The sequence below is a fragment of the Rhinolophus sinicus genome, chromosome 2 (genome assembly GCF_057876585.1).
Source record: "Rhinolophus sinicus isolate RSI-liver-muscle chromosome 2, RSI-T2T, whole genome shotgun sequence".
Classification (NCBI taxonomy): Eukaryota; Metazoa; Chordata; class Mammalia; order Chiroptera; family Rhinolophidae; genus Rhinolophus; species Rhinolophus sinicus.
The window spans coordinates 44,371,218-44,395,582 of NC_142502.1; the positions used below are offsets into that span (position 1 = coordinate 44,371,218).

Here is a 24,365-nt window from a genome sequence, read left to right on the forward strand (position 1 = left end):
TCAGGGACCCAGGAATGACTTAGCTGGGTCCTGTATTTCAGAATCTCTCCCAGGAAGCAATCAAGGTGTGTTGGCTGGACCATAGTCATCTCACCGTCCAGATGACATGGATCTGCTGCCAAGCTCATGTGGCCTTGGCAGGACTAAGTTCCCCATTGGCTGTTGACCAGAGGCCACCCTCAGTGCTTTGTCATGTGGGCCTCTGCAACATGGCAGTCGGCTTCACGAAAGTGTTTGAGCCAACGTGACAATAGAATGAGTCTGTGAGGAAGACAGAGTCGTTATCTTTTGAAGCCTGATCACTAAAGGGACCTCCCATCACCTTTGCCACGTTCTCTGTGGGTTAGAAGCAAGTCGCTTGGTTTGCCCACACTTACAGGAGTGCGGTTGTACAAGGGCAAGAACAGCAGGAGTTTCCAATCACTGAGTCTCCCTTAGAATCTGGCCTATTAGACGGAGGAAGTCCTAGGCCAAATGGGCATTCTTTGTTGTTAACAGCAAACTTCTGCAAAGCAGGAAGGGCCTGTGTGGGGAGTGAACCAGATGAGAAGAGAGAGGATGCGTGTGAGGAAGAGCGAGCACTACAAGTCAGTGTGAGGATAGGTGACTTCACGGTAGAAGGAGACAGAGGGGCGGGGGGAGTCCCAAAAGCAGTTGCAGATGCCAAGGGGGGCAAGACATCCTCCAATCAGGTGAGCATTGACAGAGAGGGTCTTCTCAGTGCCCAGGCTGCAGAAGGAGTTTCCTACTGCATTCTGTGTTACTGTTGTGCTAGGGGAAAGAGTGATCCATTTTATCCGGAACCTTCTGTGGGCTCCTGAATGTCAGGTAAAGGGTGTGTGTAATTGCTGCAGAGCTCTGCAGATCTGAGCTGTTACGCTGCTGCTGTCCCTTCGTTGTGGACGTGACATTAACATCTGTCTCTTCTCGAGGATTCATTTAAAGGTACACAGAGAGAAGTCCTTCAACTCCAAGTTTTAGTCAGATCAAACAATGTTTCTCCTCCAAAGACCAAGGCATAAATTCAGCCCTGCAACTCTGGTTTCACACATTAATTACAACGCTGCATCATGTTACCCATGCTAATCAGCTGTAGATTCTAAGAATGAGGTTGTAGTGAAGATTTAATTTCTTGGAATTCATTTTCTCATATGTAATAATCTCTCCCCTCTTGATTTTATTTTGTCAGGAGTGACCCTCTTTGTGGCCCTTTATGATTATGAAGCACGGACGGAAGATGACCTGAGTTTTCACAAAGGAGAGAAATTTCAAATATTGAACAGCTCGTAAGTTTGGAGAGGGAGTGGGGGAGTACACATGCCTTTCAGATTGGGAAAAAAATCCTTGTTGCCAGTCTGTGCCTTTTCAGATATCTGAAATGCTGAAAGAATGCTCGCTCAATTCATTACTTCATACCAGTTTCACTTGAGAAAGAAGTCAGTGAACCAGTGCGGTATTTTAGGCACCGTCTGGCCAGGTTGCTTTTTGGAGGGTACCGTAGTAGCAGAGGCAACGGTTTTGGTTTTGATTCAAGGTTGTAAAAGCACCAGCATCACCCTCTGTAAATCTACACTTTCAGATAATTGGCACAAGGCCTGGCTCTCCACATCACCCTTTCTCTGCCTGGAGAGTTTCTTCACATTTCAAGGGTTGCACTAGCTAAGCCCCCACTTAAGGCTGGCGACGAGTTCCTTCTGTTTGCAAAACTGCTAAACATTCCAATTGATGAAGCCTGTGGAGACATTTACCCATAACAAAAATGTGCACATGACTGAAATCTTTGTGAGATGGAAGGGGAAGTGATTTCGCCCACTCGCGAGTGACTACAGTGCGTGTATTTTAAATGTGGCCAGTGGGAACAGCAGTTAGATAGGCAATGGGACATTTTCAGGGTGAGAAGCACTCACTTTTCAAATACTACATTTAACACCTCCATTAAGAAGAGTAAATATGGGTCAGGTTTCCCTACAGTTTTTAAATATTGCCTCCTTTGTTCGGTTAAGGCAGTGTGCATGGATGAGGGCCCTCCAGAAAAATCCAAGCTCGGAAGCAAATGGTGGTGTCCCATGTCAACCAGACAGACCTTCCCCACACCTCCCCTTTTCCCCAGTGGTTGGGAAAGGGTGCCACTAGGGGCCTGAGCATCCACCAGGAAGTTCTCCTGTGCCGGCAGGTCCGGTTGCTCTGTCCTCTGCTCCCTGAGGACACTGGATTTCACGGTGAGGGAAGGACCTGAAACCTGGCCCTTAAGCCTTCTGGAAACCCTGAGCCAGGGCAGGTCAGAGGCAGCACTGCTCACACAGCCCGTCCCAGGAAAGAGGCATGGTCACTGTACCAGGGAACTCCCTCAGGCCCAGAACACTGCCTCCTTGGAAAGCCCACCCGTTCCCTGGGGCACCCCCAGGACCGTACCCTGAGAATGCTCCCTTTCGCCAGCCAGAATGGAGTTCCTCCCGTGAGACGCCAGTGACTCTTCTGGACATCAGAAGACACTGTCTGCATAGTAGCTACAAGGTTGTGGTTGTTTTGGTTTTTTTAAACTATTATCATCATTAACAGGGTACGGGGTGGGCAGCTGTTTTTGTTCTTTTTTTTTTAACTTTTTGTTTAAATGTGTACAGAAAAGTGTGCATATCAAATGTGTGCATGGTGGCTGTTGCACCGCAGTGTAAAATGTGCTTAATGCCACTTACTGTACACTTGAAAATGGTTAGAATGATAAAGTTAACGTTCTGCACGTTTTTTTTACCATAATTTCCTTCAAGTGGACAGTGTGCAGAATGTTCCCAAATCGGACATGCACATGCCCAGCACCCGTATCAAGACCATTACCTGCCCCAGGAGGCGTCCTCTGTAGCCACAGGAAGCTTTTTTAAAAAGTGGTAAGCAGCTGCCATTTACTGAAGGCTCTTTATGTGCCAGCCACGTGCTACGTTGGAAATGTTCTTACTCATTCTTCACAGCCACTGTCTGAGCTGTGTCTCGTAGTCATCATTTGACACATGAGGAGCCAGGGGTTCAGGTTGGGGAGCTGCCTGGTAGCAGAGAGGAGCTGGCAGGTGGCAGAGCCCAGGGCGACGTGCTGGCCACATCCTAAGTGTCGCGGTTGGTCTTGGAAAGGCCCACAGATCCCCATCAGCAGGGACCGAACCACTCTAGCGACATCACAGTGGGAGATTGGCGGGGAGGTGGGGGAGGAGGGGATTTGGCTTTAATCTCTCCTGACTTGCCTGTTCCTTATTGTTACTTTGATTCTCAGCTGAGGCTTCTTGTCAGAGTCTACGAACTTTAAATTCTGAAATGCACTCCTCTTGCCCTCCCCCTTTTATGTAATATTCTCTCAATGCCAAGGCTGGTTAGAACTTTTAACCAGCTTCTGAAAGGTAAGACCTAGGGAGTGGCAGGTCTTACCATACACAGCACTTCTACTGGCACGTTTCTCCACACAGCAAGTGGATCTACACACCACACTGCGGGGCATATGGAAAGCCAGTCTTTGCCAAAGTCAGATTCATGACTTCTTCCTTTGTTAATATGGGTAGGCATCCATATTACAGTGGCATCCAACTGAAACTGGAGAACCGTTCAAGGAAGACCCAGTCTATCTCTATATTTTGCGATGTGCATGCATGACCTTTAATATTTACAGAAGGCTTTGAGCCTCTGACCCTGTTCTCTTAGAAGAAAGCATTACAAAGGTGTGCTGTTTTTTTTCCTTTAATGTTCTTCCTTCTTGCCAGTGGAATTCCTCATCCTACATGCCATTTAAACGTCCCTTTTCAAGATTATTGGGGGGGGGGGGAGATAAGGTTTTTGTAACAGCTACAATATCCTGAAGTCAAGGGTAATAATAGGGAAGAGAAAATCATGAAGGGAAAACAAAACAGTCACAAAGAAGCAGATGGCGTGCTCTCCTTCCCCCTCCCCCAGCCTCTCCCCGCCCCTGGCTCTCATCCGCTGAAAGGAGGATGGGGGGGCTGTTCTCCAGGGGCAGCTGCCACACTTCCTAGTGTGTGTCCTCCCACTGCTTTCCCTGTCAGGAGGCAGAAATGGGAGGCCACAGGGCTGGCTTTTGTGTTTTAAAGTGCGGCATGGGCCATGTGATGCGCGTGTGCTGTGCCCAGGGCCAGTGGCACTACTGCCCAGCCTGGGGACGGGGCACGTCCATTGACCTGATGTAACTGCTCCGTGTAGCACATTTGGACATCATTGAACTTAAACCCATTTGCAAAATATTTAATCTGTTTTATTCCCTATTTTCATATTTTCTGATGAGTGATTTACCACCTAGAAACACAGCCTCTCTTCAAAATACAAGAGAGGAATAGTGGTCATTGCCTAGGGTGACTCCTTTAAAGTTCTTTTCACTGCGATAAGAAGAAATCCTGGTTTAGAGCCCCATGTAAACACTTGACAAAATTATTATAGATATGCTCTCTGAAAGTAAGACAAGTGCAAAATTTAGAAAGAATTCAGCATTTATAATAAAAATACTCCACAGCTGGACAGATCAAGGCTGGCTTCTATTTGCAAATGCCGCTTCCTGGCTCCATCAGGGCCCCTGGCTTCTAGGGCTCTGGGACCCCAAGCCCTATGAGCAATTGCGGGGATTAGGACCAGGCTCTTTTAACAAGTCTTTAAATTAGAGGAACAGGGGAAGCTGTTAGGAAAATATAGAAGCTATTCAGAGCCAGGTCTTAAATCATATGTTTGAATCAGAGCAAGATAACGCGGTGAAAGAAAATCTCACCAACTCTAAATTAATGCAATACCGGCACTGTAAGAACAGTTTAAAGACATGCAGCTTTAATAATGCTAATTGCCCACAATAACTCAAGTAAAGAAATAAAAGGTGGCATGGCAGAGATACTATTTTCCTAAATCTAGGTGAATGATTTGTAAAGAGTATGCTATTTATTTGTAGGTGAATGGGGCTACTAGTGTATTAAAGAAGATAATTTATTCATTTGCTCAAAAGACTTTCTGGATAGGTGTTTTGAGTCCGTACCAGCTTCTCTGGGCACAATATGTGAGGTTTCCTCCCTAATACATTGTGTCCTTGTCACCTCATATCTCCTTTTATGAAAAAGCGACCCTCGATGGCCTAAAAAAAGAGAAAAAGATTTTATCTTTCTCATGAGTAACTGAAAACCTTTGTGAGGTTAATGGAGTCACTTAGAGAAAATCATGAATTCCTGATACATGACTTTAGCATGAGCTGGTAGTTGGACTCTAATTTGTGCTAAACTTTTTCAGTACCAAGACCGAAATGAGATAGTTAATACTGGATTTCAAACGGAAATTACTTGATTAATACCAGATCACCTGAATAAGACTGAGTTTGTCCCACCCTGCAGCAAAATGTAGTGGCTTCCTGCCCAGATGACGTTACCATGTACCCCAAAATTGATACTAGACTTTCTTTTTCCTGATTTAAATCAATTAGAAATAACTTGATGACGGTTATCTTACATTGAAAAATAAGCCCCTGCTGCATGCACTTAGTTTTTTCCTCACCATTTTGGAGCATTTGCCAGGTGTGTGTGAGGTGTGGGGGTGGAGGGAGAGGAGGCAAGAAGGCAGGGGAGGAAATGACGGGTATTGTTTTTTTATGATGAAATGTCTCCATCTAGTGGAATTGCAGAGCAGTAAACATTGTCACCATACGAAAGATAATGTCTCCAAAGCCATTTCCTTAAACACATGCAAAGTTTAAAGATGATATAGTTACAACTTCATGAATTTCTTTTGGAGGACATAGACATGAAACTAATACAAACTGTTAAAATGTTGACATTTTTAATTTCATGATTTGAACCTGAAAGGCAGAGGGATTTGATAGGAGAGCAGCACAGGGTAGATGCCACACCATTGGTGACGATTTAGCTTTTAGTTGGGTTCACAGGTGTTCACATATACATCTATTCTTTGGCATGTATAAGTTATTTCATAATAAAAATCTGGACATGAACTAAATTTAAGGTTACTAATAAAAGACTGTCTGGATATGAGAAAAAATTATCTCCCTCTTTTGATTGTTTTTTCTGTTTAAATTTGTTTAATAGGATGAAAAAGGAAAAACTGAAAAACTAATTTAAAAATACGTTTTAAAAAACTTGCCGGCACCCTGTTTTCTTGTGGACTATTCTGTTACTTGTGCCACCAAACACTTCCCCACAGCTGCACCTGTAGGACTTGTGGACTTGTCACCTTATGTTTGTGGCTTTATTAAATCCTATCTGGAGTCATTGCTCAGTCAGTCTTTAGAGAATGGGACTCTCCAGTAAGGCTTGCGTTTAACGTGGAGGCTGGTTATTCTCTACCTAATTAAATCAGTCTGGGGAAGATCTTGACCAGGGCCAAAAGCCAGCACATTTTCTTTCCTGGCTGGCTGAGGGCTTTGACAGAGCCCAGCCAAAAGTGATTTTTAAAAAGGCCTGGGGTTTCTCTTGCTGCCTCCTAAAAAAGAAGGAGAGAAAGAGCTGGGCCACTGGTGCTCGGGTGGGGTAGTTCAGCTCTTGTAATCAGAAGTCTGTGAGGTCTCGATTTGCTCAAGGGCAGTCACATCCTCCCCTGCCCCTTGCACTGCTGACTGCAGGCTGCTAGAGGGTTCTGTGGACGGCACTGGTGTCAGAGCTACAGCCCCACATAAATCTGCAAACCGTTGCTAATAGGGAGAGGCATGTGTACTCCATCCCTGCTCTCTGCCACACACGGCGATGTGAGTTCTGAGCATGGGAACTCGACCGTTTAATTTGCTCATTCATTTTAAGCTGAGAGTGGTGTTACAAGCCCCCCTTTCATGTCCGTCGGCCCACAGCTCTGAGAACTCCACAGATTGAGACCAGGCTATTGCGTGGAACACTGGGCCATACGTACAAAGTGTGTGACTAAGAAGCGCTCCTTCTCTTAGCGAGGCTTGTTCTCCCCCTGCACTTGTACACTCCCAGCTACACCCACCCTGCCCCTCCCACCCAGCAGACTCAAGCCATTGCTATAAATAGTTGATGAAATAACCTCAGGTTGAAAATGTCTAGGCCAGGCTTACTCACCCGTAGTCTTTATTATTCTGCCCATTTAATTCAGTGCAAGCAAGGCAAGCATTCAGAACATGCTTTCATCCCTCCCTGGACCTCCTAACAGGCTTCCTTTTTCAGATGATCTACAGCTATGATGTTTTTCTTTTTCTTTTTCTGATGAAGTTTTTAACGGCTGGCAAAATAACACTAAAGCTTGCATCTCTCTAGCAGCACCAAACAATGCTGGTTGCCTCGAGGTGGGGGACAAAATAGAGACGTTAGCTAAGTTAGTGCTATTAGTGTGTGCTTTATTTTTTTTCCCAGCTTTTTGAGATATAATTAACATACAACATCATGTAAGTTTACGGTGTGCCATGTGATGGGTTAATACACACATATATTGTGAGATGTTGGCCACAGTAAGGTTAGTTAACACATCGTTCCTCTCACATAGTTACCATTTTGTTGTTGTTATACTGTTTTTCTTAAGTAGCCTGGGGCTGCATTCCCTTCCCTCTGTCCAAGTTGGGGACACTTACCAAGCAACTCCCCTACATACACACAGAACCCTCTCATGGCCAGGGTCCTACATTCTTAATTCACAAATAAAACCAGTGATGAGAGACAAGGCTGGATTCGATTCCCGGCGGACAGAGATCGTCACCAGTTGATCCTCACAGAGGGCTGTGTTGGAGTTCGGAGAAATCAGATGGTAGGGTGACTACGCGACAGTCATACACTCCTTGAGTCTGTACCTGCACATCGGTTGGTCACTGTGCTCACTTCTTTTTCTCTTTTTCTCTCTGCAGGGAAGGAGATTGGTGGGAAGCCCGCTCCTTGACAACCGGAGAGACGGGTTACATTCCCAGCAATTATGTGGCTCCAGTTGACTCTATTCAGGCAGAAGAGTATGTTTTATTGTTTTGCTGTTTTCACTTAACTACTTGCTTTTTAAAGTTAGTTGGCACAACAAAATGCATTAATGTTGTGCAGGAGGGGGAAGAAATTCACTAGAGTGATTAAGGGTTGAGAGAATATGGTAATGCCATGTTTCCCAGGCTTTGTGCCATGATTTTGGCTACATATATATATGTAATGCTGCTACCAGCATTACCTTACTATTTTTCTTTAAGCCTGCTCACTTTTTAAAACCTTGTATCAGTACCCGAAATGAAAACCCAATGTCACTTGCCACAGAAAGAAAGTAACCATAAAAATGTGATGGAATTCTAGCTAGAGCATATATTATTGCCACCCAAGGTTCCAAGCCTGCAGTCTGCTGGAGGAAAAAAAAAAAAAGGGCGCAGAGGGGAAAGAGTGGGAAGAAGAGAGAGAGGGAGGGAAAAGGATGGCAGACAATTGTTAAAGAACAAATTGAGATTTTTCTCCTCCATCGAATCAGAAATATTGAAGGAGCACTAAAAAGACGTACCTTCCATGCCCCAGGTAGAACTATCTCATGTACCGATGTGTCCCACCACTGGGGAAATCCTGTGGTGATGCATTTCAAAGGGTCCTTTGCTTTGATTTGGGGTCTTGGCTGGTTTCTTTGATAGTAAATAGTGAATAGCAGTTAACTGGCCCAAGGATTTCCACTGGTAGTAGTTTGGGAAGGTGGTCAGTAGGCTGAAGGCATTCTAGAAGGAACAACCATTCTTCCTTCTCCTGACCTGTGGGGATTCACTGGCACTTCCAAACCGCAGAACTGTCAGAGTGACTTGTGTGGCGACCCTCATTTCTGAACTGAGGGAAGGGAAGTGGGGCCCTGATCTCCCAAAGGCAGGAACCTGGCCTCCTCCCTAACAGCCCAGGGACCTGCCTCTCCCCTCAGTGCAGGCAGTCTGGCCTTACCAAAAAAGGAATGGAGAGAAAGGCAGCCACGGAGCCCAACCTTTGGCTCTGATATTTAATTTTTCCCTGGATTTGTTTAAGCTTCAGGGAGGATTAGTCTCACCTCAGCCAAATCCCCTATTGGATCAGCTCTTGTCTTTAATGCCTTTGTATTTCCTCTAAGACGATCTGTTTTGTTTCCTACTCTCAAATACTCAGTGGTTCTGAGCTCCTTTTTTCTCCTAGTGAGTGTGTTTCATCATCAGTGAATAAAGGAATTTGTATTGAATTTTTATTTTAAGGCAAATGGGCAAACACCCTTTGTGTCCTTTCAGAATAAAAGGCACCAGGAAAATGTCACTTTTTTTTTTTATTTCACTGGGAACCTACCTACCTGCTATATATTTAACTTGTATTTATAATGGTCAATATTCTTAAATATTTTGTCTTTAAAGAATAAAATAGCACGTAAAAGAATAATGCCTATGGTTTTATATATGTAATTATCATTTTCTTAAAATGCTATTGTTTTAGTGCAATCCATTGTTCTACGTAACAGGTCTCTTTTCACCACTGTTCACGTTTACACTGCATTTTAATTGATACAAACCCAGGAAGTCATTTCTTGCAAATAATTGGTGTGCTTCTCTTTATACCATGTAGTGCTGTGTTAGGGCTGCGGCACGGTCTGGCGCCTTTAAAAGTCACTGAGGAGCTAACATGCCATGTGTCTTTTCTTATCTTCAGTGACGCTTTCATTCACAAAAGAATCTGACAGTGAACACATTACAGCTATGTTCAAGGATAATGAATTGAAATTTCATTGTAGAAACTGGATCCTTTCACAGTTAAATATTCTACAAATTGTTCCTTTACGCAGATTCCAATGGAATGCTCCCGAATTCTCCCCTGGGTCCTTGGAGCACCTGCTGCTTGTTCAGCATCTACTGCTGGAACGTTAACTAATTGCCAGGCCCTGGTTAGGGCTGGAGAGTGCTGGGGAAGATGAAAGACAAATGACAAAGGTCGTGAGGTGACTTGATGTGATGCCTCTTAAAAGTGGCACAGGAGTGCCATCACAGGGAGGATAGGAACATGTCCGTGACACTGAGTTGTTTTCAAGGACGTGCTCACTGGCTGTGCAGTCCCCTGGCCCTGCAGCTGTGCCAGAGCACACGTGCAACACATCCCAGCCTAAGCACTCGGCACATGCCTTCTGTGTATCTGAGTCCTCACACCTACTGGACAGTAATAAAACAGCATCCAAGGCCAGCACTCATCAGGAGGGGCAGTCTTGACCATTTTTTCAGAGTTCCTATAGGTAGGAAGTAACTGAATATATCATGTCTTTGTTCATTATCCATTCTGACTTTTAAAAAAATACCTCATTAATGACCTTTCTATACACTAAGACTGTATTTTGTTATTTCCCAGGGGTTGTAATTATACTCAGAAATCCGTGGTCTTGTAGATGTGCATGGGAAGTGTCTCCTGCAGTTGCCATTTCAAACAAGGTCTTGGATTTCTCTTTTTGTGCAGGCAGGTGGCAGTTTTAACACAAACTGGTTCTCGTCATCTCTGGAGGGAAGGAAAATAACCCACAATTCAAATCTGATTTTTTTATTTTTTTTAAAGAGTGAAAGAGATGGATTAGGCATGGAATCAGGAATAGATTGAAAGGGAGCTAGATGAGCCTAGGGAAAACTAGACAGGGAAAGGCTGCGTGATTCCATTTTTGTAAATGATTGTTATAAAATATTTCCTTGATCTCCTTTAAAGGTGGTACTTTGGAAAACTTGGCCGAAAAGATGCCGAGCGACAGCTTTTGTCCTTTGGAAACCCAAGAGGTACCTTTCTTATCCGTGAGAGTGAAACCACCAAAGGTAAGATAACAAGGTGAAGAAGTTGGCTCTTCATTCAAATCTGCGGATTAGTCAGAAGGGATGAAAGCCTTATCTCTAATGGGCAGGGATTTCTAAATGGCACCCGTCCACCCTGCCTTGTGAGCTGAATCCTATTTTCAGCAGTTCCTCCAGGCTCTAGAACTGCAGACAGCTCCAAAAAGACGACAGTGTCTCAACATCAGGACCTGACTCTTAAAATGGGCATCTGGGCAGTGTCACTCTTGCAGGCACCGAAGATCCTAGAATTTTCAGAAATCCTTTTGAGTTACGAATTTCTGAAGCTCTTAGGAATTCGGCACCAAACATCCGGGTTGTTTTTGCATTTCTTTTGGGGTGTTTTGTTTTGTTTTGTTTTGTTTTGTTTTGTTTTGTTTTGTTTTGTTTTGTTTTCATAACTGAGGACTGCTCTTCCTCCAACTAGTGGCCTTTTCGTTATGTAACGTCTCATTAGAGCCCACAAAGAGGAGCGAGGCCAAGGAAAAGAACAGTAGTCTTCTAGCTTGATCTTCCAGACACTGGTTATCTGCTCCTGCGAAAAGTATTCTGAAGCAGATATGGGAAGCTCACTTCTAGAGAAACAGTCTTTATGTTTCTTTAGTACATGCTGTCCCTGCCTCTGTAATGCTCCACGGGTAATGGGCACTAGGGGAACAGTCTGAACCTTGAATGTCTGCTTCTCTTCATCGTGTCCTGTGGGGGTGGCGGGAAGGATTGTAGGAAAAAATCCAAGAAGCCTTCATTCAAGGATAAAATCATTTTATTGATAATATCTTCTGATGCTTGCAGGAAAGAGGTGTTTTCTTCCTATGTTATTGAGTGGAAGTGTGTGTACGTGTATGTGTCTCCTTGATATGATTAATCAAAACAGTCAAGTAAATAAGACCTGAAAAAAACAAATGAATGACGACTCAAAGTGATTGGAGCTAATGCTTTGCATATTTACCAGGTGCCTACTCACTGTCTATCCGTGATTGGGATGATATGAAAGGAGACCACGTCAAACATTACAAAATTCGTAAACTTGACAATGGTGGATACTATATTACCACCCGAGCCCAGTTTGAAACACTTCAGCAACTTGTACAACATTACTCAGGTAACCTTAATTCTAACCAGGACTAACCATTTGGACACTGAGGGTGTGGGTGGGCACAAAGCAGGAAAGGGGAAACGCAGTACAGGGCGGGGTGGGGGGTGGGAAGAGGTACAACAAATATATACAAAGTCACTAGTAAAATACAGTTGACCCTTGACCAACATGGATTTGAACTGCACAGGTCCACTGCTACATAGATTTTTTTCAGTAAATACATACAGTACTGTGAATGTATTTTCTCTTCTTTATGATTTTCTTAACATTTTTATCTAGTTTGCTTTTTCATAAGAATACAGTATTATAATACACATAACACAAAATATGTATTGATCAACTGTCTATGTTGTCAGTAAGACTGCCAAGGAGTTCAGCTTTTGAGGGGATTAAAAGTTGTACATGGATTTTCGACTACATGGGGGTCGGAACCTCTAATTCCACATTGTTCAAGGGTCAGCTGTACTTTTCTTTGCTAACCCTTCAAGGCAAGGCTTGAATAAATAGGTTCAATTGATGTTTTTCTCCCATAGGTATTAGTTCCATCAAAAGGTCCTATAATATTCTAGTTTCCCAAGTAGAAAGCAATAGGTTAAGCTTTAAAAGTTGTTATCTTGTCTCGTTGCAGTACATAATTCAGAAATGAAAAAGAGGGCGCAGTCTCTGGGAGCGAGCTTCCATGGGGCCTCCTCCAGAGATGCTGTGTTTCTACCATCACCGTATACTCACACTGTGGCAGGGATGACTGCACACGCATTGCATTCTCATGACTACATCAATTTTGCAATCCATTTATCATGTTCTACTTCCCCACCAATACTTCTGTTTCCTAACTAGACTTAGACATATGTGACCCACAGAGCTGTTACAGCTAATTCGTTAAACTTTTAAACAGCAAATCAGTCTTTTTCTAACACCCACACCTTACCATTCATGTCTTTTGTTCCTAGAAATATATACTTAGGTGTCCAATTTGCACATTTTATTAAAGAATGTGGTTTTATGGGCTAGGGTTAAAATGATTGCCTTTTTTCCTAGCAAGTATACTCCACCATGTAGTACGTACCCAGATGTGGATACAGACATAGATATACACATGCAGGTATAGACCTCTACCCCATTAAACCCAGGAGTTCTTTGTGGGACCTATATATGCATTTTATATTGCTCTTCAGGACAATGACAGTACCCCAAAATAGTACATGTCTTGACCTCAACTATTGCTGTATGCACATTTGTTAAAAAATATGTGTATATAATTTTTAGCATCAAAACATGCAGTCTTTTGAAAATGGCAATGAGAAATGCCTATCTATGAATCCCGGGCACTAGTGAGCAAGTGAAAAAATTAACAGCACTTAGAATATTTGTTGATTAGGGCACACTGGGTAACTTTGGTTCCAAATATAGCTAATGAACTATTTGGGAGAAATGGAGCAGAATATCTCCCTGAGCTTAAGCGATATACTCACAACGCCTGCATGTTGGAAGGGTTTTTCAAATGCCAAAATATATTTCATTACAGCCAAACATCAGCAGGATTCCCCAGGGTTTAAATCATTTGAAAAATATTGTGTCGGAAAGGGCACCTTAATAACATAATAAAGCTGGAAGGAGAGAAGGGATATGAAGAGCAACAGACAATTTTTAATCTTGGGGGGAAAAAAATCCATCTTGTTAGATTTGTTTTTATATTGGCTTTTCCTCTTCCCTCCTTCTCTCTCTCACACAATAAAATGCCTTTGAAATATTGACACATAAATAATGTCCTGCCTAAACATCTCAGAACCTGATTCTATCAAAAAGGAAGGAATAAAAAGTAACTTGCAGCTGGTTCCTGGGGAAAAGGCAGCAACACCACATTTGAGTTCCCTGGAGTCTAGGGACCTCCCGTGGGGCGTGGCCAGCTCTGTCCCCCTCAGCCAGGCTCTCTGCAGCTTTTGCCACTGCACTGATTCCTTGTTCTTTGTTACCTTTTCTCACCTGACTGATGTTTATCTTGGCATTTAGGCAATTGCCCCTTACCACTGCTAGATTCTAAAGGGCATAATCTTAGAGAGAGAGAGAGAGAGAGAGAGAGAGAGAGAGAGAGAGAGAGAAGACCCTTCAGATAACCTCACGGTGATAACTACTTTTCCTTTCTCGTTTTCATAGGAAATAGAGTTCTTTCACTTCCCTGAGTTTCTGCAGATTTTAGTTTCTTTCTGCTTTCAAATCAGACTCCTAAATTATACATCAGAGATTGTTATAAAGATTCTTTTTTTGATAGGAACTATCGAAGAAGCAAAAGTATCTTTATTCTGGTAGAATAAAATCAGTTAAAATGCCAGAGAAATCACTAGAGAAATGTGACCCCTTTTTTCCCCGCCAGCTAGCACCTTCATCCGTACTAGTTTGTAAGAGTCTGATGTTCTGTAGAGGAATCCTGTACTGAAGTTACAATTTTAAATAATGTTCATACCAAAGAGTGTCCCCTAACTCTTGATATTAGAGGGGAGAAGAGGCAGTCCTGTTGACATGCTATGGTCCAAATGTGCCTTTTGAAAGCAGTGGAGGTTTTTTCAGGATTCCAGAAGACATATTATTGGCACATTGAGCTGAAAACGTTTTTCTTCCTTAGTGAGTATAGAAACCAAACCAGTCTCTATCTGTTTATACGTGTAGACTACATTATACCTGGGGTATGGAGTAGTCCAAATTTAAAATGTCCTGTATTCTACCTCCAATGAACATGTTTCAATGTGTGGCGTCTAATCTTCCAAGATGTGTGCGGTTCTCTGCCAATGTAGCACTGTGTGGGGTAATGCTGTACGCCGGCTGGGTTTGTACGCCTGTAAGTGTCATCGTCATTTCACATGTTCCGCTTTTCTCTCCCTCTCCCGCTGTCCCTGCTCCATCAGAGAGAGCTGCAGGTCTCTGCTGCCGCCTAGTAGTTCCCTGTCACAAAGGGATGCCGAGGCTTACCGATCTGTCTGTCAAAACCAAAGATGTCTGGGAAATCCCTCGAGAATCCCTGCAGTTGATCAAGAGACTGGGAAATGGGCAGTTTGGGGAAGTATGGATGGGTATGCTGAGACTCAATTACTCTATTACTAGCTTCCTCGTTTGGGAAGTCCCAAACATCAAAGGTGGAAGGTGAAAATAAAGACTGTACAACCAGGAAGAAAGTTTGAATTGCTAGAGTGAGGAATAATACTTTTGATTTTGATTTCGGAATTCTGGAATGTCTAGAAAAGAGATGGTAAGTGGTCAAGATTGGTAAATGGCTCAAATTGTATGTGTCTCAATTCATAAACCAGTAAATGGTACAAAGAATGTTCCAGCCTGGACCACATGCCTTGTTTATCATTTCTAATTGCAAATTTTTATCCGATGAACTCAGTATTGCCCTAAAGGGCAGGTCACCTTCCATCTTTGCTAGTGCATGCATGATGATGGATTATAAGGATTGTGTTTTCTTTATTAATTCCCTTTCCTGTAGAGAAAGCTGATGGTTTGTGTTTTAACTTAACTGTGATTGCATCGAGTTGTACCCCACAAACTTCTGGATTGGCTAAAGATGCTTGGGAAGTTGCACGTGATTCGTTGTTTCTGGAGAAGAAGCTGGGTCAGGGGTGTTTCGCTGAAGTGTGGCTTGGTAAGGCAGAGGGCACATTTTGTTTTGGCTGCATCTCAAAGCCAATTAAAAGGACGGTTTTGAACAAAAACACATACACAGCCACTGGGACCAAGACACTTAACCCGGATAACCAGACAGGCACAGGCCATCTAGGTGTTCAGAATATGGCAATACCTTGTTATACTCTTCTGTCCTACTTCATGGGGTTAATTAAGGTATGCGCGGACAGGAAACCAGTACACTGGAAATCTGATATTTCCTCTTCCTAAGACGGGAAGGTAAGAGACGGTAGATGGGCTACTGTAGGGAGACACCATGGGCTCTTTTGCTCAGTGGGCCTGGGTTTTTTCTCCATCTTTACTAGCTGATTAACCATGGGCACAAGGGTTCTTGAACCTCTTTGAGTCTCAGTTTCCTCATCTGTAAAATTAGAATGATACCTACGCCATAAGGTTGAGTTGAGGATTATAAGGGACAATATGTTTAGCGTCCATAGTAGCTGCTCAGTAGACACACACTGTTGTCGTAATTTGGTTATCATGTCATTGATGAGGCCAATGGCACTGGCCCCCACCCCCCACCCCCCGCACTGCTGTTAGAACTCCCTTTGGGGCAGTTGCAGCTTTGCTTAGAGACTTAGGTCTCCACCCAAAAAACATCTATGAATAAGACAGTATTCATGCTTATGGAATCCTTCTTCCTTTCTTAGATTTAATTAAAATCCTAAGAATTTTAATCCAATCACTCATATTACCAAGAAGAATCGGCCCCTATAAAAAACTTATTTTCGAATTTTACAGTTATCAACTTTAAATCATTACATATATTATTAAGATTTTGTTTCCTGCTAAACATGAAACACCATTTTGTGATAGTCCAGGATCAGGATGGAATACCAATATAAGTAGCCAGGTTGTTATTGGAGAGAAAGATCTCTGTTTAAAATTTGGGGGTGCTAACAACACTCAACTGGCAAACACCACTTATAAATTGTCAAATTTCCCATTTATATTTAGTAGTCAGATACTTAGTAAGATTTGATGAATTCTTTTTTAAGCCACTTGTTCTTTCCTAATTGTATTTTTATAGGTTGCATGTTGTAATTATATAAACCATATTTTTAACAAGGTAACAAAAGTTGCTCCAATTTACAGAATTTTTAAATTCCAAAATCAATTATATTAAATGTAAAAATTAATCTTCATTTAAACCAGCCTTTTCAAAATAGAAAATAGCATAGCCCAATTTAGCATATTTTTTGTATCCCTTATAAATAGTTTTAATTCAAAGTCATAGGACTAATAATGGAATACATATAGAATCTATATATTGTTTTTAACTTGGGGGGCTGAAAGAGACTCAAAAAATAACCCATTTCCATTTCTGTATTTTACGGATGAGGTAACCGAGGATCATAAACCAGGCATGCCTCTGACCTACTAAATTTTTTTAACATGTTAAGTTTAAATATTTCTGTTCCCTCTTAGCTGTTGTCTAATTTTTCCAGTCTAGCTGATAGAAGTATCTGTTCTTGTGGTGGCTTACCATCGTTAGCCTGAGGAATTTTCCTTACCTGGTTGAAGTATGGGCAAGTAGACTGGGAGCTTCTTGCCAGTACTTATCAGTGTACTTATAATCTTACTCATAGCTCAACTGTTCAAGGACTCAGCCAAGTAGCTCATCCATTGCGGACAATTGAAAGTCTAGAGGTAGTTTCCAGACATCCTCAGTGCATTGCCATGTTTTCTAAATGGCACATCCCATAAGACGGAACTTAATCCCATTTCATCCGCGCTCACTCTACTGCCTAATGGGTGGATATTGGATGGCCAGACCCATTCTAAGCCTTGGACGTTCATCCTTGTAAAGAAGTGTCCAAAGCTTTTGGTACAAATTTGTAACCATGTCTCTGAGCCAGAAAACGAAAGTGGTATATATATGAAAACAAGCAAAAAGGTAAATGATAAACCATCATATAGTCTTAAGTAAACACATTTCTCCTGTTGGAACTACTTGACAGAGCCCTTACATTTGATTGTCTTTGTTCAACAAAAACTATAAAGTTTTTTTTTAACTTGATATCTAACTTTATACAAATAGCTATGGATAAAAATCTTTTTTTCCCCCGCATTAAATGAGGACCTTTGGTTTGACTTAATATTGTGGGATGTCTGCAGGTACCTGGAATGGAAACACAAAAGTAGCCATAAAGACTCTTAAACCAGGCACAATGTCCCCTGAATCGTTCCTTGAGGAAGCACAGATCATGAAGAAACTGAAGCATGACAAGTTGGTCCAGCTCTACGCGGTGGTGTCTGAGGAACCAATCTACATTGTCACCGAGTATATGAATAAAGGTTGGGCGAGGCCTCTCTGGGCTCCACCTCACAGTGACATACAGGGGTTGTTTCAGGGAGGGGAATGGAGCTGCCTTCTTGCTCTTTATCCTGGTTTCTGCACAAATCAAGCATTGCCATCAGAAAGCACAAACTGCATGCTCGTTAATGAAAACATTTTAAAACAGACTATGACCTTGAGTTTGCCCGCCCGCCCGCCCCCCAGCTCCTTGTGAAACGCAGTACCTTTTGTATGCTGTACATGGAGAGTTCCCGCTCCTCTCTATAATTAAAACATTCATTTTTAATATCAGTTACACAGAGGACTATGATAGTTTGCTGTTACTTTGAATGCCATAGCTTATGTTTTTGCAGGGCTGAGCAATTAATATCAGACACTGGTCTCTGGTCTGTTTAATCTCCATCTTTTCATCATCTTATTTTTTTTTTTCCAGCTCTCAAACAGATGAAGAAAGATTTAAAGAGCACGTTTTATTCTCTCTCTCTCTCTCTCTCTCTCTCTCTCTCTCTCTCTCTCTCTCTCTCTCCTAATCAAATCAGTATTGTTGGGGATAAGGCCAAAGATCACTTTGTTTTGGAAAAATAGATGAACCAAACAAGAAACATCCTTAAAAGGCAATGCATTGTACATCAGAGGATACAGTGTAATTTTCCTTCCCATGTGCTATCTTATAAAATATATTTGGAATTTTTTCCTGGCAGATTGTTTGTCGTTTGTATCCAAAGTTATTTGGTAAATAACTTTGTGATTAAAGCATGAAAAACAATCACCGATGACCATTGTGAGCTCTTCGCGTCTGCACATGATTATTTCAGCCCTGGGGTTAGTTCTGGGCTCCTCAGGCTGTGTTCTCATGGTGGCCCTGAAGCTCCAGCTGTTTTGACACAGGTGTTATTAAGGCCTGGCTGGCCACACGTGATCTAATGCCGAGCTACTTGCCCCACCCTGTATTCCTCAGATACGCTTGTCTTTTCTTTCAGATATTCTTTTCTTGATTTAAAATCTGTAAATAAGTTAGGCCAGTGATTCTCAAATTTTGCTATGTATCAGAATCATCTAGAGGGCTTCTTAAAATACAGGTTTCTGGGCCTGACCTCCAAAGTTTCTCATTTAATAGATCTGGGGTGGGACCCGAGAATTTGTATTTCTAGCAAGTTCCCTGCGGGATGCTATTCCTGCTGGTCCCAGGACCACATTTGGGGAAGCACTCAGCTGGGTGGTATTTCTCCTACATCACTCCTTGGTGAGCGGCTGATTGGGGAAAGATATTGAAGTGGTAACAGCTCTTCACATGTTCTCCTTTATGACAAAAAGGGAATTGAATCCCTTTTCTTCTAGTTTTATCAAATTTTTGTTGTCCCTGGAAATGGAGTCACCAGTGTTTATTTTTAAAAGATGAAACTGCTGCCTTTCAATGCACAGTTTTTCTGTTTTTTTTGTATAAGCGTTTCTTTTGCACTGATGGCATTATTCAATTCAATTACCTCCTTCTAATAGAAAACCAAATACAGCCCTTTGTTGGGAATTTTTATCTTTCAAAGTAAATTGAAATGGTTTTATATTTTGTTCCTAGGAAGTTTACTTGATTTCTTAAAAGATGGAGAAGGAAGAGCTCTGAAATTACCAAATCTGGTGGACATGGCAGCACAGGTAGGCCCCGTGGTACCTTGATGCCTGCCTCAAGTTTAACAATGTGTAAGTACACTGAGCCCTGGTGTGACATATGGGTCCTGTTCCCACAGGTTGCTGCAGGAATGGCTTACATCGAGCGCATGAATTATATCCACAGAGACCTGCGATCCGCAAACATTCTAGTGGGGAATGGATTGACATGCAAGATTGCTGACTTTGGACTGGCCAGATTGATTGAAGACAATGAGTACACAGCCAGACAAGGTAGGCAATTGAATGGTGATGGCTCGTGGTGACATCCTTGAAAACAGTCATTTACTGCTCCTTCCTTTCCCTTCCCCCAGAAAAGTGTTTGAAATTTCATTCTTCAGCAGAGTTTTTTCTCCTTGATCTGACAGGAATTTGACAACTCGGGGTGGGAGGGGAGGCTGTAGAGTGTTTCAGTAGATGGTTGAGGTGTTCGCTGATGGGTCCTCCAGCTCGTGCCACACTCCTCCAGTGTCCAGGCCTAGGACACTCTGTCTTTGGAGAAAGAGGGCTGTGGAAGGCGAAGGGATCAGTCAAGTGATAGCTCATCACTCCATCAAAATCTCAGCAAAAAACAGAAGGCACGCACTTGGGAGAATTTAATAAAGGAGTTATTTACAAAGGCATGGGACGGGTTTAGGAAATCCAACAGGGCATGATGAGGTAGTTATCCCAGACCTAGTAACAGCAGTGGACCCGAGGCCCGAGGCACGTGCGATTAGTGGGCACCAGAGCTACGGATGAGCAGCTGTGCGGAGAGGCCACCTTTCATTAGAGAGGGGCAGCAGGGAGCACCCGGAGGACTCATGCCCAAGCTCGCTCTTCAGCCCTCCTGCAGATCTGCCAACCCAGCTAGGAGCCAGGGGTCAAAGGAGCCCTTTGATGAGTTCAGATGGGTGAAGAGCAGGAAGGAGAATAGAAAGGAGATTTAGAGGGAGAATAGAAGATAACAGTGAGTTGAAAATCTTTAATCATCTCCATCCATCTTACTCTCTCCAAAGATTTGAAGAAATTAGCCTAAAAAAAAAAAAATACATCCCAAACCAGCAGCCACTCCAGTGGAGCAGCTTTTCCGGTGCTTTTAGAGCACCAGACACCACGGAGGAAGTTCCCAGGGTTATTTTCTGTCTTCCCAGGTGTTCACATGGTGGTCAGCAGGTAAATGTGTGGAATTAAGAGTGCTGTTTGCAATTAAATGTAGGCTCCACATGTAGAATATAATGCTTGCGTTGGAAGGAAGGGACATCCTTCATTGTTGTTCCCTTTAACAGCCTGGTCATTTCGAGCAAGGCTGAGCCGTGACTGGAATAGATTAGAGTGGTGCTTTCTCCTGGATTCCATAATGGCCACCTCTGGAATTCTTCTTCTTTCTTTTTCAGTTCTTTCATTTCATGCCAATTCTTCCCTCCTTTTATCATTCTCAGCAGTCTCAAGTGATGGAGGAAAAATGTTAAACTAAAACCCTGGCTCGTACAGATACTGTCCAAATGCTAAATTACATGTAGGTCAGACAGCTCGGCTATTTGAATTTCCCCAACACGTGGCAGTTCTTGTCCTGGAGCCAAATGCCCACACAGCGAGCATGGCTGTGCATTACACACACACGCGCGCGCGCACACACACACACACACACACACCAGTGTGGGGCCAGATGGCATGCTGTATCTAATCAAAGGCACACGGCAGCTTTGATTGGCACTGGCGGTCCAGAGAAAAATGTGGATGTGATTTTGAGTCAAGGTGAGCTGAGAGGGTCTGAAGTGCCACTGGGTCTGAAACCTGGCCCGAAATGAGAGAGTTTACCCTGAGGCAAACCTGTCAGATCCCAACTCACAGACCCAGAAAGAGAGAGCAGAGCAGAGCAGAGCAGAGCGTGTGAAGGCCGTGTCACATGGATAGTTGTGTTGGGAAGGGGTAAGAATGGAGTCGATCTGGGCAGTCAGCCTGGCGGTCAGTCGGTCCATCAGTCAGTCGGTCATGTAAGCATCCTACCCTGAGTGAATAGAGTGTCCTGGTGGGAGGGAGTGGTTCAGGATTTGTTCCTCCCCTTCTCCTGACTTTGTACTCCAGAATTTGTGCTTAACAGCCTTGAACTATCAATAAAAGAGAAGGTTTTGGGGCCAGAAGGCTGCGGATGCTGCAGGAGAGCTGACGACAAGCCTGGGTATTTAGTTCTTGGAGATCCCTCTGGCTGTGGCTCTGGGGGATTAGTGCCCAGGGTGAAAGGAGTGTGAGGAGCCCCCCGCTGGTTTCCCCTCACTCCTGCGTGGCCTCCTCCTCCCGGGCTGTCAAGTCCCACCTTCCTCTTCAGTTCGTTGTCCTGATTGCCTTTCTGGTGGCTTCCTCACCTCCACCATCACTTTCCCAGATGCTGTCCTGATGCTTTTCAAAGAATCAGCTTCAAACCCCTCGTACCTAGTTTCCTTCACTTATTTTTCAGAGTATCCAGCCTTCCCTCTTAAAATTCTTTTTTCTTCTCTTTTCCCTTTCACAAGTATCATCAGATCTATGCCAAACACTGAAAAGAGATAAGTAAATGAACTGGAGCACTGAACTGGGGGAAAAAAAAACAAAGGCTGTGAGGCCCCAGGATTTGCAAGGAGATTAAAAGAAATGCTATCCTGCAACAAAGGGAAAGGAAGGAATGGGGGTGGGGGTGAGGGGGACAACAGAAACAGACTCAGAGGGACTAAGTAATTTGTCCAAAGTCACACAGCTAGTAAAGGGGCAGCGGCAGGATTTGAATCCAGGTATGGCTGGCCTTATTGCATCCACCCTCTTAAGAGGTACTTACTGCCTCTCCTCCAGACAGTGATTAAAAGAACAGAAAATTTAAAAATTGATTTTAGTCATAATTTTTTATGGATAAAGGTTGTTTTATGGAAAAGTTTTTAAGGGGCACTTCCTAATGTGCATGTGTGGGGAGTTGGAAAGACCTTCATTTTCTGGCTCTGGGACAACCCAGCTGTTTATAAAATTCCTCCCAAGGGTCTGTCCTGCCCTGGCTTCTTTATGAGGCAGGAAGGCCTGGTGTGTGTCTGCTGGTGTGCTCTGCAGATGGCATGCGTGCTTCATGCTGAAGTTTCTGCTGGGGATTAAGCAGCTCCTCCAGACAGCTGGTCCATGTGCCTGGTAATATTTGCAAGTTGGGTTTTATGATCCCCACAGGCCACAGCCAAGCAGCATCTTGATTATGGAAGTGTGGGCAGTGTTCAAAAGCACATGTTAAACACAAGTATGTAAGACTGTGACAATTGTTTTTCAACACAGTTGTGACCTTCCCATCTAAGGGCACACTGAAATATCTCTTGACACCCCCCCACCACCCTCCTGGGGTGGATAGATGGCATTTCCCAGGGCACAAGCAGAACTGGATTTGGGCTTGTGTTAAACAGGCCTTTCTGCCTTCCTTTCCTCCTACCACCACCACCCCACAGGACTGTAAGCAGACACCCATGTCAGGGAGAAGGTCAAGACCAGGCCCAGAGCCTGTGAGGGTGGGTGGTCCTCTGCCAGTAGCATTCTAGAGGCAACTAAAAATTATTTGGTGTTGCACATTCTCTGTACCTGTATACCTTCCTCAATTATAAGCAGATAGATCTTTAGTCATAAACTCTTTGCTAAATTGTCACCAATCAGGGTCTCTGAGTAATGCCCACATTCATTATTTGAGGGCCTGGTCTCTGAAAGGGACTTTAGAAGCTACTGACATAACGAAGCCTAAGATGGCAGAGCTGGGCAGTAGGCATGAGGAGGACGGATAGGAGCGTCGCTGAAGTCAGATTTGAAACCCAGCTCTATCACCTACCAGCTCTGGAGCCTTGGCAAGTTATTTAACTTTTCCACACCTCAGTTTGTTTATCTGTAAAGTGGAAATATATTTTACCTGATTTGTGCTTTAATTTTTGCAAAGATTAAGCAAAACAATTCCTATAAAGTGTTTCTAGCACAGTGCCCAGCACATAGTAGGTGGTAAATAAAAAATACTCTTGTTTTTATCCCGTACAAGACTGAGGTCTTGATGAATAAACAAATGCAAGAACAAATGGTAGACACAATGGAAAGGCTCAAATACTATTCAGAAAAGGGAGAGAGGAATCAAAGACAACTCCCAAATAGTCAAATGCAAGTACTCACGAGAGTGGATTTGCCAACAACAGAAATGAGTGAGTAGGGAAGATCTTACTTTCAGACACAGAGGGTGAGTTTGGCTGGGGGTTTGTTGAGCATGAGGGCTGTGGTACACATCCCAGCAAGGTGTGGAAGCCCAGAGAAGGTCAGTCAGGATGCCTGCTGCCACGGGTCCTCACCTCCCAGCCCTCCTCGCCACGTCACTGTGCCTCAGCTGACCACGGCCTCTCACCCTCATGCTACCTGCACCCAGCCCTGAGGTCTGATCAGAGCGACCTCCCCACCTTCATCCCAACAGCATTCCACCGCTGACCGCAGCCCTGCCTGTGCCACGGGCTCCCCAAGGATCTCCTGTCTGTCCTAGGGTCCTCATCTGTCCACACCACACCTGTCTCCGCTAACCACCAGCATGGGCAGCTGTCACCAAGCCTCCCTTTCCAAGACTCACAGCCCCTCCAGGCTTCAAAGCTCACGCAGACAGACAGGAAGCAGTGGGAGAATTCTTGATAGATGTTTTTTCTTCATCAACGTTCAGGAAGCTCAGTGCTGACGAACATCAATTTAAACCTAACAAGTTCACATAGACCCGCCTTATGTATAAGAATGACTCGCTTTTGCGGACACTTATTTTTTTATTGAGCCATAATGTACAAACAATAAAATGAATACATTTGAAGTGTACACTTCAATGAAATTTTACATCTATATATGCCCCTGAAGTCACCCACAGATGCAGATCCGGAACACTTGGCACC

General features: G+C 43.5%; 1 protein-coding gene across 6 annotated transcripts in view; it reads left to right on the forward strand.

Annotated features, from left to right (window-relative positions):
• The window catches only part of FYN (FYN proto-oncogene, Src family tyrosine kinase), a 204,143-nt gene that overhangs the window by 152,020 nt on the left and 27,758 nt on the right, over positions 1–24,365 (forward strand). For 5 of the 6 annotated variants that reach the window (XM_019735015.3, XM_019735017.3, XM_074333452.2 and 2 more), the window contains 8 exons: positions 1,190–1,286; positions 7,829–7,927; positions 10,629–10,732; positions 11,700–11,849; positions 14,744–14,908; positions 17,640–17,819; positions 19,394–19,470; positions 19,563–19,716. In XM_019735015.3, coding sequence (XP_019590574.1) covers positions 1,190–1,286; positions 7,829–7,927; positions 10,629–10,732; positions 11,700–11,849; positions 14,744–14,908; positions 17,640–17,819; positions 19,394–19,470; positions 19,563–19,716 — 1,026 coding nt within the window. Of the gene's footprint in view, positions 1–1,189; positions 1,287–7,828; positions 7,928–10,628; positions 10,733–11,699; positions 11,850–14,743; positions 14,909–15,324; positions 15,481–17,639; positions 17,820–19,393; positions 19,471–19,562; positions 19,717–24,365 lie in introns of all 6 variants that reach the window. The other variant, XM_019735019.3, reaches the window with a different exon arrangement.